The sequence below is a fragment of the Gordionus sp. m RMFG-2023 genome, chromosome 1, assembly GCF_954871325.1.
Source record: "Gordionus sp. m RMFG-2023 chromosome 1, tfGorSpeb1-WG-v2, whole genome shotgun sequence".
In the NCBI taxonomy this organism is placed as follows: domain Eukaryota; kingdom Metazoa; phylum Nematomorpha; class Gordioida; order Chordodea; family Parachordodidae; genus Gordionus; species Gordionus sp. m RMFG-2023.
Genome location: NC_088775.1, coordinates 40585073 through 40601994, shown reverse-complemented (window position 1 = coordinate 40601994; position 16922 = coordinate 40585073). Strand labels below are relative to the sequence as shown.

At 27.6% G+C, this 16922-nt stretch overlaps 1 protein-coding gene across 1 annotated transcript in view; it reads right to left on the bottom strand.

The window, feature by feature from the left end:
• The window catches only part of LOC135925497 (uncharacterized), a 60053-nt gene that overhangs the window by 10065 nt on the left and 33066 nt on the right, over positions 1–16922 (bottom strand). Inside the window, exon 7 of the mRNA XM_065460859.1 lies at positions 2175–2332. Coding sequence (XP_065316931.1) covers positions 2175–2332 — 158 coding nt within the window. The remainder of the gene's footprint in view (positions 1–2174; positions 2333–16922) is intronic.

Here is a 16922-nt window from a genome sequence, read left to right as displayed (position 1 = left end):
TCCTTTTTTTTTCTTTGATATGATAATAATTTTATTTTTTATGAAAAAGGATAATTTAATTAATAAAGATGAATGAACAAGATATTTGTAATTACAATAAACACCATAAAGATTATGTTTAAACTAGTGTTGAAAGAGGTATGGATAAAATTATAGACAAGTCAAAAAATTTTAGTCATATCATTTGACCTTCAAAATGTTATAACATTACCAAGATCTGATGGGTCTTCATATTATAAAAGAAAATTGCCTGTTTATAGTGAAACTATATTGTAGTCAAGACAAATGTGGGTATTGTGCCATTTAGCATCAAGACCAAGCTGGAAGAACTGGTAATGATATTGCTTGCAGTATGGTAGCATTGTGATATTAAAAAATTTTCCAGTGGGCTGATTCCTGTGTGGCCCAAAATAAAAATTCAATTATAATTTATGCTTTAAAACATTATTTAGCTAATACAATGTTATAGTATGCAGCTGATAGAGAATGTATGGAAAAAATTATTAATTAAATATTTATTTTATTTCATATTCATTTTTATTAATTGTTAGAATAAATTAGAAAAAATAAAGAAATAGTGTTAATTTGATGATTTGATTATTTTGAGTTTATTAAATTCTAATAAAAAAATGTAATTGGAGCATTTTAAATAAAAAAAATCATAAAGCATTATATTTCTTCACTTGCATTTTGATTTTATCAAATAAATTTTATATTTAAATTTTTGAGATTATAATTAATTAATAAATATGATAAATTATTTGTGAAAGTTTTAATTAAATTGATTGACAAGTTTTTCCTATATTTGATTTTAAACTTTAATGTTGATTTTCTCATTTCAAACAATTGCGCAAGTGGAGCACTCCAATTCTAGACAGACGAATTATGACCGTATTCGCTCTTTTATATTTATTGCCTAACTAATATTTTTAATAAAAGTTTTAATTAATTTTTTATAATTTTTTTCAATAAACGTAAAAATCATATTTATATGTTATTATGATAAATACCAATTAGAATGAACCAGAGTTGTTAAGCCCTACTTTAAAAAGTAATGTGCTAGCGCTATCGCTAGTTTTTTTTTAAAAAAAATCAGTAAATAGGTTAATCAACAATTGGGTTTAGAATTGAATATGTGGAAATAATGATTAATGGTTCACCTATTCATTTTTTTTAATGAAAAAAGGTTAGAAATAATAAAAGGATAAAGTAAAATGAAATAATTAGTTAAAAATTTTTGTTTTGAATCGGTTTTTTTAAAATAATTTTAAATTATAAAAGTTTTTGTAATTAATTTTTTGGGTAAGAATTGTAAATTTAAATAATAAGCCTAGAATAAAAGTTCATTGTTAATGAAGGCGTAGATTTCAATACAGGTCTACAAACTCAACCAGAATCAAATCTCACCGATAATCAACAACCAATATAACGGATGTAAACAATCGTGTAATCAATATCAAACTATCAGCCACGAACATTGTCTGTCCGATAACGTAAAATTGGAACGACGCAATATCAAGATAACAACAAATCTATTACTGGTACTACAAAAGGCGCGAAAAAAAGTGGACAGCAATGTTATAATCGTCACTCTGATTCAACTGTAACAATACTGCAACGGCTATCACTGAAGATCAGAGAGGGTGTATGAAGTGAGAAAAAGAAGGAACATAAAAATAATTCTTGGACTATATGTGAGTAATTTATTAAGTTTTTATACGCTGATTGATTTTTTTATAGTTAAGCTTAAAATGTATCATTTTGGCCTGGATTTTTGATTCTTATTACTTAATTTTGCTGAATATTTATATTTTTTGGGGCTAATTGATTTTTATTTGCAATGTTTTCAAGGATGTATTATATTTTTATATGAAAAAGAAGAAAACTAACATTTTTATTTTCGCGTAAAAAATATTTAAAAATTATGCTTTATTTTTGATCCTTTATGAATTATCATTCGCGTTTTTTTATAAAAATTATATAGATAAAATAATAATAAAAAGTTTAAAAAAATATACTGTTGTGCCCCAATAAAAATATAGAACAAATTACATAGCCATAGTAGATTATAAAGACAAGTTTTACAATAATCGTGAATAAATAAAATGTAATATACCCATCGTTAATAATCAAGTTAATATATAATAAAGGTATGTTTGCATATATATATATACCTGCGAAACGAATCCCATAAATGCGTAATATTTAGCCACGGGAATATGGGTTCTCTAGCCTTGACGAGCCAATTGGATCCGAAAGACACTCGATAGGTTTCCAACAGAAAATTGCCAAGTAGTATAAATATTATTGGGTTGAGTGAACTTATGATGGACTGATTGATAAAGTGAATTTGATTATAAAGATATATAAATTCATTAATATATATATGACATTTAAACAAAGTTAGGTTATTTGTGTTAAACACTAATGGTAGTAAAACATTCTTTAGGCAACAGAACTCATAAGAGGAGTTCCATATCATAGGTGATCAACGGTTTGGGAGTTAAGATGGTTTTAGGATTTGGAATAAATGATCATTTTTAAAGAAAGCCAATCCTCCAATCTTATTTATATTCGATCGATATCAGACTGATTATCAGTTCTTGACTTGAGGCGGTCTTTTAGTGTGGTACAGCCCAAATCATTTTATATTTAACCCTTTAATAATTAGTATAAATATTGTATTATATGTCTAATGAAAATGTTCATATTAATTGACATAATTTTATATTTATCAGGAGCAATGCGATATTAATACTGATCTATAAAGATTCCCTATTAGATTATTATTTTTTATAACCTAAAATTATGTTAAATTTTAACCAGAAATTATTTTAAATATTTAATCATGGGTTTGACTAAACTGCAAATGCTTAGGTAAAGTTTTTTGATGTATACTCTATTAATTGAAGTGAGATTCATTTTCTTATGATATAAATAACTTATATAAATTAAATTATTAGATATATTCAATAATAAAGGAATACATTATTATTGTATTTATTTTTATCTAATAATAAAATCCATAAATTTAATTATATTAAAAATAATTATAATTACATTTTAAGTTTCAATAATATTAAATCCCAAAGTTGATGTATGATTATTTTATAGTGAACCATTTCTAAAAAAATTAGACGCGTTCACGTTCACTTTCAAAAAAAAGGAACGCGTTCACGTTCATAAAATTTTATGAAAAACTTTTTTTTTAAATTTAATCTAATATAAATAAATGTCTAATATTTTTTAACAATGTCAAATCGATCAAAAAAGGCACACTTTCAGCCGACCCCTTTTAAAATTGTTAAAAATTTCTGGATTTATATAGATAGGTAAATAAATGAGAAAGCCATTTATTTTAGCTCGCTAGCACACCTGGTTCTCGAGATTAGTGTTGTTAAAAAGTCGAGTTCTTACGACTTGCGACTCGAGTCGTAGAAAACGGCTCTGACTCAAGCCGATCAAGGAGCCGCATGAGCCTACTCACTTAGTCGGCTCGTATAGTCGACTCGCTGGGTCTGCTCAATTTTTTTGTTTTTTTATAAAATCTGGTAAATTAAATTTTGGGTTACTGATTAATGAGTACAAAATTATAATAAGAATATTCATGTCGTAACTAAAAATGGTTCAGGGCCCGAATTCGGCTTCAAGGGTTATATACCTAATTTTATAACATAAAAATATAATTTATATTGTAAAGATGTACCATAGATAAGTGACAATTGTCATAATCGTTGTTTTTAAAGTTTTTACGAATTTTTTTGACGTAAATGGGCTAAAATAAGCCTTGCTAACATGTTTAAATAAAATTTTAGTGAAGATGTACCCTGGATAAGTGAAAATTGTCATAATCGTTGTTTTTAAAGTTTTTCGAATTTTTTTGACGTAAATGGGCTAAAATAAGCATTGCTAACATGTTTAAATAAAATTTTAGTGAAGATGAACCCTAGATAAGTGACAATTATCATAATCGTTGTTTTTAAAGTTTTTACGAATTTTTTTGACGTAAATGGGCTAAAATAAGCCTTGCTAACATGTTTAAATAAAATTTTAGTGAAGATGTACCCTGGATAAGTGAAAATTGTCATAATCGTTGTTTTTAAAGTTTTTCGATTTTTTTTGACGTAAATGGGCTAAAATAAGCATTGCTAACATGTTTAAATAAAATTTTAGTGAAGATGAACCCTAGATAAGTGACAATTGTCATAATCGTTGTTTTTAAAGTTTTTTGAATTTTTTTGACGTAAATGGGCTCAAATAAGCATTGCTAACATGTTTAAATAAAATTTTAGAAAAAAACAAAAAAATTGAGCAGACCCAGCGAGTCGACTAAGTGAGCTGACTACACGAGCCGACTAAGTGAGCCAACTACACGAGCCGACCAATGCGGCTCATTTAGTCGACTCGAGTCAAAGTCGTTTTATCGACTAGAAACTAGGCTCGAGTCGCAGCTAAGTCGACTCGGCTTAGCCGTTTAGCAACACTACTCAGGATATAGGAGCTCATAGGTACAAAAAAGAGCCACTTTGGAATCTGTAAAATTTTTAAAATGCTTACACCATCCTTAAAAAGTTTTACATTTTTTGATATCTACTTTGCTACGATAGCGAATGACTTATTAGCTCGAAAATGTATAACAGCTGCAGTAAAAACGACTATTTTATTAGGCATATTATCGATTATATTTTAAGGATATTATTTTACAAAATAAACTGTTTAAAGCAATCTCTCTTTCTGAGTAATATTTTTAACTTGTCCGTTCAGATTATTCTAAAATAATTCAAACCGTCTGCAGCTTATTATTTTATCGTCTGTCTACCAATAACATCCGGGATTTGGAGTGCAAAAACATATATTCTAGGTGCAGATAAATTAAAATTTTATTCTATATCACAGATGGATGAACCAAATATTAAAATGTTGCAACCCATTTAATCTACAAAGACATGCTTATTATCGCAAAAATCTAAGAAAGATTCTATCCTGGATGACTCAAAATTACCATTCAATTTAGATATGTTAATATGCTTTTCATGCCGACAAAAATTAGCAAACATTCCTAAAACTTCAAATGACAATGTAGATATTGATTCTCCCCCTCATATAATTAATCAAGAGGCTATTGACAACATTAATATATCTACAATCAATACGCCCATTCCATTATAAGAAAACGCTTTTGTAAAAAGAAATATTCGAAGAAAAAAATATCTAGTGTAAAAAAAAGTTTTAACGACTAAAATTATACCATTATCTTCATCAAGTGATGAAAAATTCGATGAAATTCTAGATACCTTAAAAATCAATTTCCCACAGCTGTCAATTACAAATAAATATAGATTATTTATATTATTACCATCAAATTAGACAGTAAGAAATATTGTAAAAGAATTTAATATTTCATATCATATGGCGTTAAAATCAAAAGGTTTAATAAAAGAAAAGGGAACGCCGAATCCTAAACCAGGCAAGACAATAGATGCCACCACCTTTGCTGTTGTCAAAACTTTTTGTAGCAATGTTGAATATAGTAGATCGATGCTAGGGAAAAGGGATTTTGTTTATATAATAAAAACTGGTGAAAAGATTCAAGTCCAAAAAAGATTAATTTTAATTAATTTACGAGAGCCATATCTTAAATTTAAAGATATTCATTCATATATTAAAATTGGACTAATTAAATTTTGTTTCAAATATATTTTAAATTATGGAATGAATATGATTTTATCTATATTTCTATATATTCATTATGAAAGAAATTTATTATTGAAAATTTGTTACATTATTAAGTGTCTAATGGGCATTAGCCCACACCCCTCAGTTTAATTAGTATATTTAATAGAAATTCCAAATTTTTTAGTATAAAAAGTGTAAATATCCAGTTATTGATAAGTTAGCAGCTAAATTTTAACCATAATCCATAATTTCTTCTTGGCGCCAATTTTATATTTTTTAATAACCCTTTAGAGATTTTTTTGACCTACAATATGATATATTTTTTTACTATAAATAGTTTTTGAGATATAATCATTTTAAAAATTTTACAGATTCCAAAAAGGCTCTTTTTTGAACCTATTAGCCCCTATATCTCGAGAACCAGGTGTGCTAGCAAGCTAAAATAAACGGCTTTCTCATTTATTTACCTATCTAAATAATTCCTGAAATTTTTAACAATTTTAAAAGGGGTCGGGAGAATTGTTATCGATTTGACGTGGAATGGCCCATATTAGCCTTGTTAAAAAATAATATAGTTTTATCTTGATAATATAATTATAAATACCATATAATATAGCATTCATAAAAAAATTTTCTTATTAATTTTTAATAAGAATTATTTTTCAAAATTTTCATCTGATAGAGAGGGACGCTTGGAGTTAATACGGCATTAGCTATACTAATAACGCGCTCTACAATGGCAGATGAGGGGGTTGCGGTATAATAATTGATTAACAACTCTTTTAACGTGGGGAATTTATTAAAAACATTTATTGTTTTATTCTTTGCTTCAAAAAATTGAGATAAGTTATCCTCCTCCAATCCATTCTTTACTTCCTCGACAAAAAAAGGATATCTCGAAATTAACAGTTCTTGCATTATCATTTCTAGGGTTTTCAATGCATTTTTTCAATAACGCTATAAGTTTATTTTTTATAGGTTCGTTCTGAGGAAGATTTATCATGGCCATTGAAACTTGAATATTGGAAGTATAATTGCAGAAAGAACATATTGATCTTCATATATATGTTCAAATCTTTTAAAAAATAAAATATATGTAATTAATTTGAGAGTGATAGGTTTAATACTTAAATTGGGAATTTGGATGATATTTCTTCCATTTTAGCGATTTTTTTTAAATTTTCAATTTAAATACAAGTGTTTAGTCCCCTAGTATCTATTAATATTAATTTCAAATTTACTTTAAAAATTTTCTAGGAGATATAAGCCTTGTTCCCAATTTTTAGCGATTTTTGTTTTAGCGATTTAGAACCTATCCCTTTAAAATCATATTATATTATTACTTAAAAAGGTGTTTGACTAAACTGCAAATTCTAGGTAAAAATTTTTGGTTAATGATAGACATTACCAAGTCAACGTATAGCAATTTTCTAAATACCAACCAAATTTGCTAAATACCGACTAAAATTTATTAAAATGTAATAAGACCCTTATTATTTAACATATATTATAACGGAATCACTTGGTAAAGTCCGGCCTCCTATATATCATTCCCCAAGGATGGAACCACCAAGTTAGATTAGAAAAAAAACATGATCATTGCTGGGATTCGAACCCATAACCATCGGATTGGTAAGCGACGCTCTTGCCGCAGAGAGATTTTCCAAAAATCACGATTTTTCATTTATATATTATAAATTTGGTAGTGCCTATCCAAAATGAAAAATAAACAAATACAAATTTGATAGTGACTATCATTAACCAAAATTTTTGATATTTACTTTATTAAATAAAGAGAGATGTGGTTAATATCATTGAAATTTAAAATGTAATTATAATAATTTTTAATATAATTATATTAAAGGATTTAAATTATTTTATTATGAGATAAAAGGAAATACAACTAATAATGTATATTCCTTTATTATTGACCTAGATGATAACCTGTCAAGAATGATGGGGAATCAGATTTTTCTTCTTTACTCTATGATTTTTTTTTGGAAAAACTCTCAGATGGTAGATCCAAGAATTGCTGTCCTAAGGGTTTTTGAGGATTATTATAATAGATAGATTGAGCAGATAAATAATTTTTATAGATTTTTGAAAAGCCCGTCAAGAATGACGGGAAATAAGAATTTTCTTCTTTATTCAATGATGAATAAATTATAAATTCTACCTTTATTTGATGATGAATGAATCAAAAATTTTTCTATCATATGAGATTCTAGCAGTAATATATTTTTTATATTATAAATTACAAATAAAAATACAAATGAATAAAAATTTAGTTTAAAAGATTTTTTATTGTGCACATAAATTAAAATTACTAACGATATACTTCATAAACATATTTTATAAAAAATAGTGGAAAATTTTAGAATAACCCCTCATCTAAATAAATATAAATTTCTGAATCACATCTCATAATATGGGAAAATTTCTGATTCATTCATCATCAAATAAAGGTAAAATTAATTATTCATTCATCAGTGAATAAAGAAGAAGATTCTGATTCCATTTCATTCTTGACGGGATATCAGTTAGTAACTTATATTTTTGATAACGGATTTTTAAAAAATCCTTAAAATATATGTAAATTTAAGACAAGGTCACAACAGGCATTATTTTTTTTTGTTATTTATGCTAAAAAAAATGGATTAATATTTCCTCCATATATACACTTCACAATGGCTTTCTTTATTTCCTTGTGTCCAACAATTACTTGAATCCAGCAATTATCAGAAATTTTTTTGCAATGATTTAAATAACTATGGTTTGCCCATTTAAGTTCAAATAAAGTTAGATGGGAAATGAAATAATTCAATTATTAAAATTAGAGACCTTCATGGGCCTTGATTTATTCATCAGCCCCAGCCCAGGTCAGCAGTACTGAAATTTATTAAAACCCAGTCCCAAGCACATTAGTAATATTATTTATGCTAAAAAAATGAATTAATTTCCTCCATATATACACTTCACAGTGGCCTTCTTTATTTCCTTGTGTCCAACAATTTCTTGAATCCAGCAATTATCAGAAATTTTTTTGCAAATGATTTAAATAGGGCATATGAAAGTTTACACATCAAAAATAAAATAGGATATACTGAAATAAATAGTGTTTACTTTGGTGTTCAGCAATAAATATTTTAAAAACATTATCTAAATAAAATTTGTAAAAAAAAAAAATATTTTACCTGCAGTGGCAAATTTGGTATGGATATTGTGTAATTGCTATGATAATTATCATTGGACAAATATTTTTTAAAAGAACACTATTGATTAAATTTGATCGACGTTTTTTGAGGATTATTATAATAGATATATCTAATAATTTAATTTATATAAGTTATTTATATCATAAGAAAATGAATCTCACTCCAATTAATAGAGAATATATCAAAAAATTTTACCTAAGCATTTGTAGGCTAGTCAAACTAATAATTAGCTGATTTTTTAAAAAATAAATTAATCAAAATAGGTAGTAAATTGCCAGCAAATTTTAGGTAGCATTTAATAAATAATTTGGGCAATATCATTATTCAAATAAAATAACCTATGACCAGGAAAAAAAAATATTTATAAAATATTGAGCAGCAGAAAAAATTTTAAAAAAATCTTTCAGTATTCATATGAAAAACAGAGTTGTTAAAAGATACTTTTTAAATGGATCTAGATACAGATACAACGTCTAAAATAATATCTAGATACAGATTATTTAATCAAAAATCTATCTAGATACAGATACCACATTTTTATATCTAGATACAGGATGTGTAGTATTTATATTAATATTATAAAGTTTTTTTCTTTCATGTTATTAATTGTAGTTCATCTGAGATTTATTATAGTATTTGAAATTGTTAATTATGCACAGACAAGTATTTATATAATATAAACAAGAAATTATTAATTTTTAAAGAAAGTTTTTTTTAACATTTCTTTATGAATAAATTACCTCTTTTTTGTTATCAAAAGTATCTTATAAATTTTAATTGCCCTCATTTTTGTTATTATAGCCTTACAAAAATTTGAAAGTGATAAACAAGTATTCACTTTTACTTTTTGTAAAAGCAAAGGCTATTATTGTATATAACACATATACATTGAAACGAGTGTTATTGATAAACTTACAATAAAAGAGGTTAAACATTCAGAGGTATGCATTGGGCGGATTTTTGGACTAAAAGCCCGCCAACCCAATGTTTTAAAAATATTTAACCCGCCCGCATAGCCTGCCCTTAGTTTTCAGAAAATATATACCCGCTCGCCCTGCCCATTGGTCTAAAATTCCTTACCTGCCCGACCATTAGTCTAAAAAATTTTACCCGTCCGCCAATTCTTTATATAAAAATTTTAACCCAAGCTCGCTTATAAAATTTAATTAGGTCATTATTTCAATTTTTTAAGCATCTAATAAAAAAAATTTCAGCATTACACCTCTACAAATTGGCAATTAGACCCGATTTTATCGTTTTGTTTAATTGAGAATTGTTTTTTTGAAAATATCCAGTTATTCTTTTATTATCTATCAAATCTTCATAATTTACAGGTGAACATTGATGCCGAAGGAAGAAGGGTGTACCACTTTTGTTATTATATTTATAGATAGATTCGCAATCATTGCAGCGAATCCAATCTAGCTTTTTGTCATTTTCATCGAAAATGATTTTAAATTGTTTCCACATTGAAGATTTGAGTTTATTGTCTAATTCAGTATCTTTTAACTTGTTAAAATTATTTATTATTTTTTTAGATAAATATTCTTTATTCATAATATAATTTAAAAATAAAAAATATTTTTTTATTAAAAATTATGTTATAATAAAAAAAATTATGAAAAGGGCAAATATAAAGATAAACAATTATTAGTAAAATAAAATAATACAATGCAGATTGCAGACCCAAAAAAGGAAATTATAATTTTCAATATCCAAAAATGATTATTTATTTTAAGAGAAAAATTTTATTATATTCCAAGGAAATTTTAATACACAAAAAAGTTTATTTATTTTAAGAAAAAAGTTGTGTTTATTACATAATATAGTTAGGTAAGTGTTCTTCACTTTAAAAAAAACGATTGGTATAATAAAAAAAGAAATATTGTCATTGATCATTTAAATAATTATGATTATTTTGGTTTGTTTTTAAACAAAAATTTTAAATATCTTTAACCCACCAACCCATTGTTTAATTTCTTAACCCGCCCGCCTGCTTTCGAAAAAATTTTTGCCCCCCACTTATATGGGCGGGCGGGCCGAAATCCCGCTCAATGCAGACCTCTAGTAAACATAATAAGATTTTATTTTAATTTAATACATATTGAAATTAAATATGGACAAGCAAATAATTAAAAATTATATTGTAAATATAAAATTTGTGATAAAAAATGAAATTTTTTTTGATCTTCTTTGAGAATGCTCAAATAAGATTTTTGATTAAATTTCATCTAAAAATTCTAATAAAAAGTCTTTTAAATATTTGAAAATATTTTAGATAGAATTTCTTAAATATAATCTATTTTGTAATTTTGTATTCATTTATTTCGATAAAAATATGATAATACTATAATTTTTATAATAACTTCGATAAAATAAATAATTAATATTATAATTTATCAAAATATTCCATTGTTCCATGAATTTGATGTGGTACCTTTTTAAAAATTAAGAGCTATTATAATTATTAATATAAATCAATTATAAGGATTACCTAATTACCCGCGATAACCCAACTCCACTCCAAATAACTTTGCATGTGATTGTAAAAGTTAGTAAAATCATAAGGAATAAATCCGTGTAAGAGCTGAATAATATTCCAACAATTTCATCTCTTGAATTAGGGCGCAGATTGATTGCTCAATATTTATTTTTCAAGACTCCAAAAAAATTTTCAATGGGATTTAGCTGAGGTTAATATGGTGGTATTCCATCCTATCTTTATAAGCATCGATAAGATGGCTTCTATGGATAGATGCATTAGTTATTACAATAATTGCATCTGGTGGTAATACACAGATAAGCTCTGTCATAAAATCACGGAATAATAACCCATTATAAGCTCTTTCGATTATTTTATAATGGATTACTTCTCCAATTCCAATTGTACAAAGAATGCTTACATTTTTACCCTTAGAGGATGGGATTTTTATTATTAGACGAACATTGTATGGCGCCCATGCGTAGATTGGTACAGCATGCAAGTTTATTCCAGTTTTATCTAAGAAATATAATTTTTTTCTTTGGATATTTAAGATCTTTACACAATAGATTTGACGAATATTAATTTTCCCGGGAGAATTTCTTCTATCAGGCAACTTGTCAGGTCTTTTTTTCGACAAACCTATATTTTTGATATATTTACTATTTGTTGTTTTCGTTTTTGGACTACCAGGGGGTAAATTATCTATTATCTCCTAGTTAGTAAGAGTGTTATTTTCCATTAATAAGCTCATGATGTATCTTTCAATTATGGAAGAATCTTTTTTCTTACTTCCACTTTTTTGATTATATTCTTTCAAAGGATCTCCATTTATATCTGGTAATGTGTCCCGTGTAAATTAATGGGCCGATGTAGTAGACATTTTGACGTATTTTGCGATGTCTTTAATTTTCATTTGTTCTTTTTCAAGCATTGATAACAATTTAGTAACTATATCTATTTTTTTCTTAATTCCAATATTTGTGTATTCTTTTTGGTCTTTGAATTCTCGTCGAAAATTGGGAGTTTTCATTTAAATTGGAAAAATTTGTATTACTATTGGATAATAAAGATTCTATATTAAACATTTTTTTAAATATTAATGTAAGAAAAATTATTAAATATTTTACTAAAACACATTTTTATTTTAAATTAAATTTCTAACATATTTCTTTTCAACGATTAATCTTGTTGATTAATTGCTTGTCCATATTTAATTTCAATATGTATTAAATTAAAATAAAATCTTATTATGTTTACCCCCTTTTATTGTAAGTTTATTTTTAACACTCGTTTCAACTGTATGTAATACGTTAACATGCCTTATTTATCGTAAATAATTAGCAGAGTTGTTAAAGTAGCGCACTATCTTTTTTGGTAGCTATAGCTAATAGCGGCTACTTTTTTTGAAATTATTTAATTTTTTAGCGCGCTACTGCTACTTTTAAAAAATATAATGAATGTAAGTATAAGCACGAAAATTTAAAAATATCATAATTAATTATAATTTTTATGATTTATTATTTAATTTTGAAATTGAAATATATTTCCAATTTGTATTATAAACCTAAATCACCTGTTAATAATTTAAAATGGCATAGCATATGGATATCCAAATCGTTGAAAGTGATTCAGAGTTAGACAATGATATTAATAAAATGGAAGATACCAGGGAAAAAAAGATTCATAGCAATACTTTCCCATTCCCCAGATTTCAAAAATTTTTCAAGATAAATATTAAAACAAAAACTGGCTTCAAATTTATGTTTAAAATGTAAAAAAAATATTTCCTCAAATCAATCCAGTAGCTATAACCTCAAGAAACACCTAAAGGTAAATTATCCTTTTTATATAAAATAATAATATTTATTTTAAAAGACTGTTCATGCTAATAGTTTTAAGGAAATTGAACAACATTTAAATAACTTTGGCATAGGTGAATCTACATCCAAAAAGATTAATTCCATTCAGACAAAATTAATTAATAATACAAATGCCAATATTTCTCAGAAATTAACTGATAAAGTTATTGTGGATTTTATAATTGATACAGTTCAGCCAATGTCCATGGTTGATAATCCATCATTTGTTATGATGATTAAAACTTTATCACCTGGTACAACTATTTTATGTCGCCAGACACTTGTGAATAAAATAGCAAATAAGTTTAAAGTGATGAAAGATGCTTTAATAGTAGAATTATCAGAGATATCTCATATATGTACCACGGCTGATAGTTGGACACAACAATGTATATAAGATTAAATAATCTCTTGCCCTCAAGTTCTAGTGTCGAGAGATTATTTAGTAAGGCAAAACTGATACTTTCTGATCGTCGCTCTAGACTTGGGGATGATAATATTGAAATGATTTTATTATTAAAATTCAACAAATTACCATAAATATTTAAAATTTATTACATAAATTTTTTTATAATCAAAATTAACTATATTTGAATATTTATAAATGTTGATTTTATATTATTTAAATTTACTATACATTAACATTATATGCAAAATAAAAAAAAAAATTGTTTCTAAATTTTTTTTATAAAAAGTAGCCAAAGCTACTTTTTAAAAATAGTAGCTAATAGCGAGCTACTTTTTTTGACAAATAGCGATAGAGGTAGCGCGCTAATTTATTTGACAAATAGCGATAGCGGTAGCGCTACTTTTAAAATTAACGATCAACAACTCTGATAATTAGTAAGCCATTATTATTAATTTCATCGTAATCTCTTAAATACTTAGTAAACCTGGTGGATAAAATTATTATTTATTTCATTGGTTATTGTTACAATACGTTTAATTATAAATTTGTATAATTTGTGATTTTGTTATCGCCGGGGGGGGGGGGCTAATGGGTTAGATGTATGCTTAGAAACAGAAGGACGCAGGTTCAATTCTGGTAAGGAGCATAAAAACTTTCAAGTTTTTATTCAATGACTGATGTGTAAAGCCATATGGTAAGATGAATTTCGGAGCTTAGAGATGACACCCCGGTCACCGACAGACCTGGACAGCCGGGTGCTAAGGATACCTGTCCAATAAACAAAATGAAGGAAACAAATGAAAATATGAATATGAAAGCTAGGGTGTTCCCTCCAAGCGACGCGCAGGGTGTAGACCTCCATCCTGTGAAAAGTAAAGTAAAGGTCAAAGCAAAGAAGACAAGATTAGCAAGTTTGAATATTGGGACGCTTAAAGGTAAGACGAGAGAATTGGCATCAATGTTGAACAAGAGAGAAGTTGATATAGCGTGCATACAAGAGACGAAATGGAAGGGACAGAAGCCTTTGATGATTGGAGATGGGTATAAATTGTACTATAATGGAATTGTTAGCAATAGGAACGGTGTCGGCATCATCCTCAGTCAAGATCTAACCTCCTCAGTAGTAAAAGTCAACAGGATCTCTGATAGACTAATGAAGATAAAACTCTGCATTATACTACACATCCTTTCAGTATATGCTCCTCAAAAGAGTTGCAAGGAAGAAGAGAAAGATGACTTTACAGCTATCCTTGATGAAGCTGTACATAATTGGTGGTGACTTAAATGCGCATGTGGGGAAAGCAAGAGATAGCTACAAAAGGAATCATGGTGATTTTGGATATGGAGAAAAAAATGATCAAGGAGAGCATGTACTGAAATTTGCGCAAGCCTTCGACCTTACCTTAACCAACATCTACTATAGGAAAAAAGACAGTCAATCTAATAACATATGAAAGTGGTACAAGGAAAACACAGATAGATTACATGCTAATCTCTCGCAGAAGATTAAAAGATGTAATAGACTGCAAAGTCATTCCAGAAGAAGATATAGCCGCGCAACACAAGCTACTAGTCATAATACATCTCAAATAAATCCACTCAAAACAAGATAAAACTGGAACCATGCATCAAATGGGGCAAATTAAAAACAATGACAGATGCCTTTGCGATCAATGCAAACATTGAAACAATAGATTCCTCATAAGTCAGTGAAAAAGGCTTGACAAGGGGAGGTAACAAATCATACAAAGAACTATGGTGGTGGAATGTCAAAACCTTGTACAACCAATAACAGAACAAGAAATAATCACATGCTTCAAGCATATGAAAAACAACAAAACTAAGGGTCCAGACGATATTCCAATAGAAAGCCTTAAAACACTAAGAGATGATGGAATACATCTCACAAATCTATATAAAATACTTGGAAATGAAGTGGTTCCCCAAAAATGGAGGCAGAGCTATCTAGTTCCTATCTTCAAAAAAAAGATTGTCAAAATTACAGGGGCATAAAACTAATGTCACACTGTCTAAAACTATACGAAAAAATAATAGAAATCGAAATAGGAGAGACTCAGTTTGGCTTTATGCCTGGAAGATCAACAACTGATGCTATCCACGCAATTAGGCAAATGAGTGAAAAATACAGGGAAAAGAACAAAAAGCTACATATGGTCTTTCTCGATCTAGAAAAGGCCTTCGATAGAATCCCAAGAAAACTTATCTGGTGGGCGCTACGCCACAAAAAGGTTCCCGAAAAATATATAAGAATAATACAGGATATATATATGGGCCATAAAACAATGGTCATCATCAAGGGTCGGTTCTCAGCCCACTTATCTTCAGATTACTGAGTTGGATAAATATCCTAGAAAAGCACGGACTAAAAGTAAATAGAGAAAAGATGGAGAATATGGTGATAGGAGGAGATGAAACAGAGAGTATTGATATAAATGAATGGCAGATATCGGCAATTGAAAGCTGCAATGGGCTCCACTATACAAACAAACAGCACAATAGAAAAAGAGACAAAGAGTAAAATTAATCAAGGGTAGTTAAAGTGGAGATCTTTATCTGGAGTGCTATTTGACAAAAGAATCCCACACAAATCAAAGGGAAAAATTTACAGTTCCATAGTACAACCAACTATTCTATATAGTTCGGAAACATGGCCAACCAAAGAATCAGACGAGAGAAGTCTACAAAGTATGAAGATGAGAATGCTGAGGATGATTGCTGGGGTAACAAGAAAGGATAAAGTGCACAGTACAAGAATACTAAGTAATTTAAAGGTAGTGCCCATTAAGACTAAACGGTAAACAGACTTAGGTGGTATGGGCACACAATGAGAATGCCTATGAACTACATAGGAAATAAGGCTGTGAGTTTGGAAGTGATGGGCAAACGTAAAAGAGGAAGGCCAAAACTTCAATGGGGCCATAAAGTTAGAGCCAATATAAAGAAGTATAAATTAGATAAAAGAGATTGTATGAATAACATAAAGTGGAGAGAGATGTTGAAGGAGCTTACCACCAGAAAAGGTGAAAGCTTAAGAGAAAAAATAAAATAAATCGTGATTTTGTTATTTTAAATGCCTAAAGTATCACTTTGTATTAATCTAGATTGTTTTTAGACATATATAATATAGATCAACGATTATAAAAAAGACAACAATTTTGTTCAATAAAATATAACTTTCTTATATCGATAACTTTTTAACAATTACCACATTAAAATGATGAATAAAAGACGCCGGATTGGTTATTTGAAAAAAACAT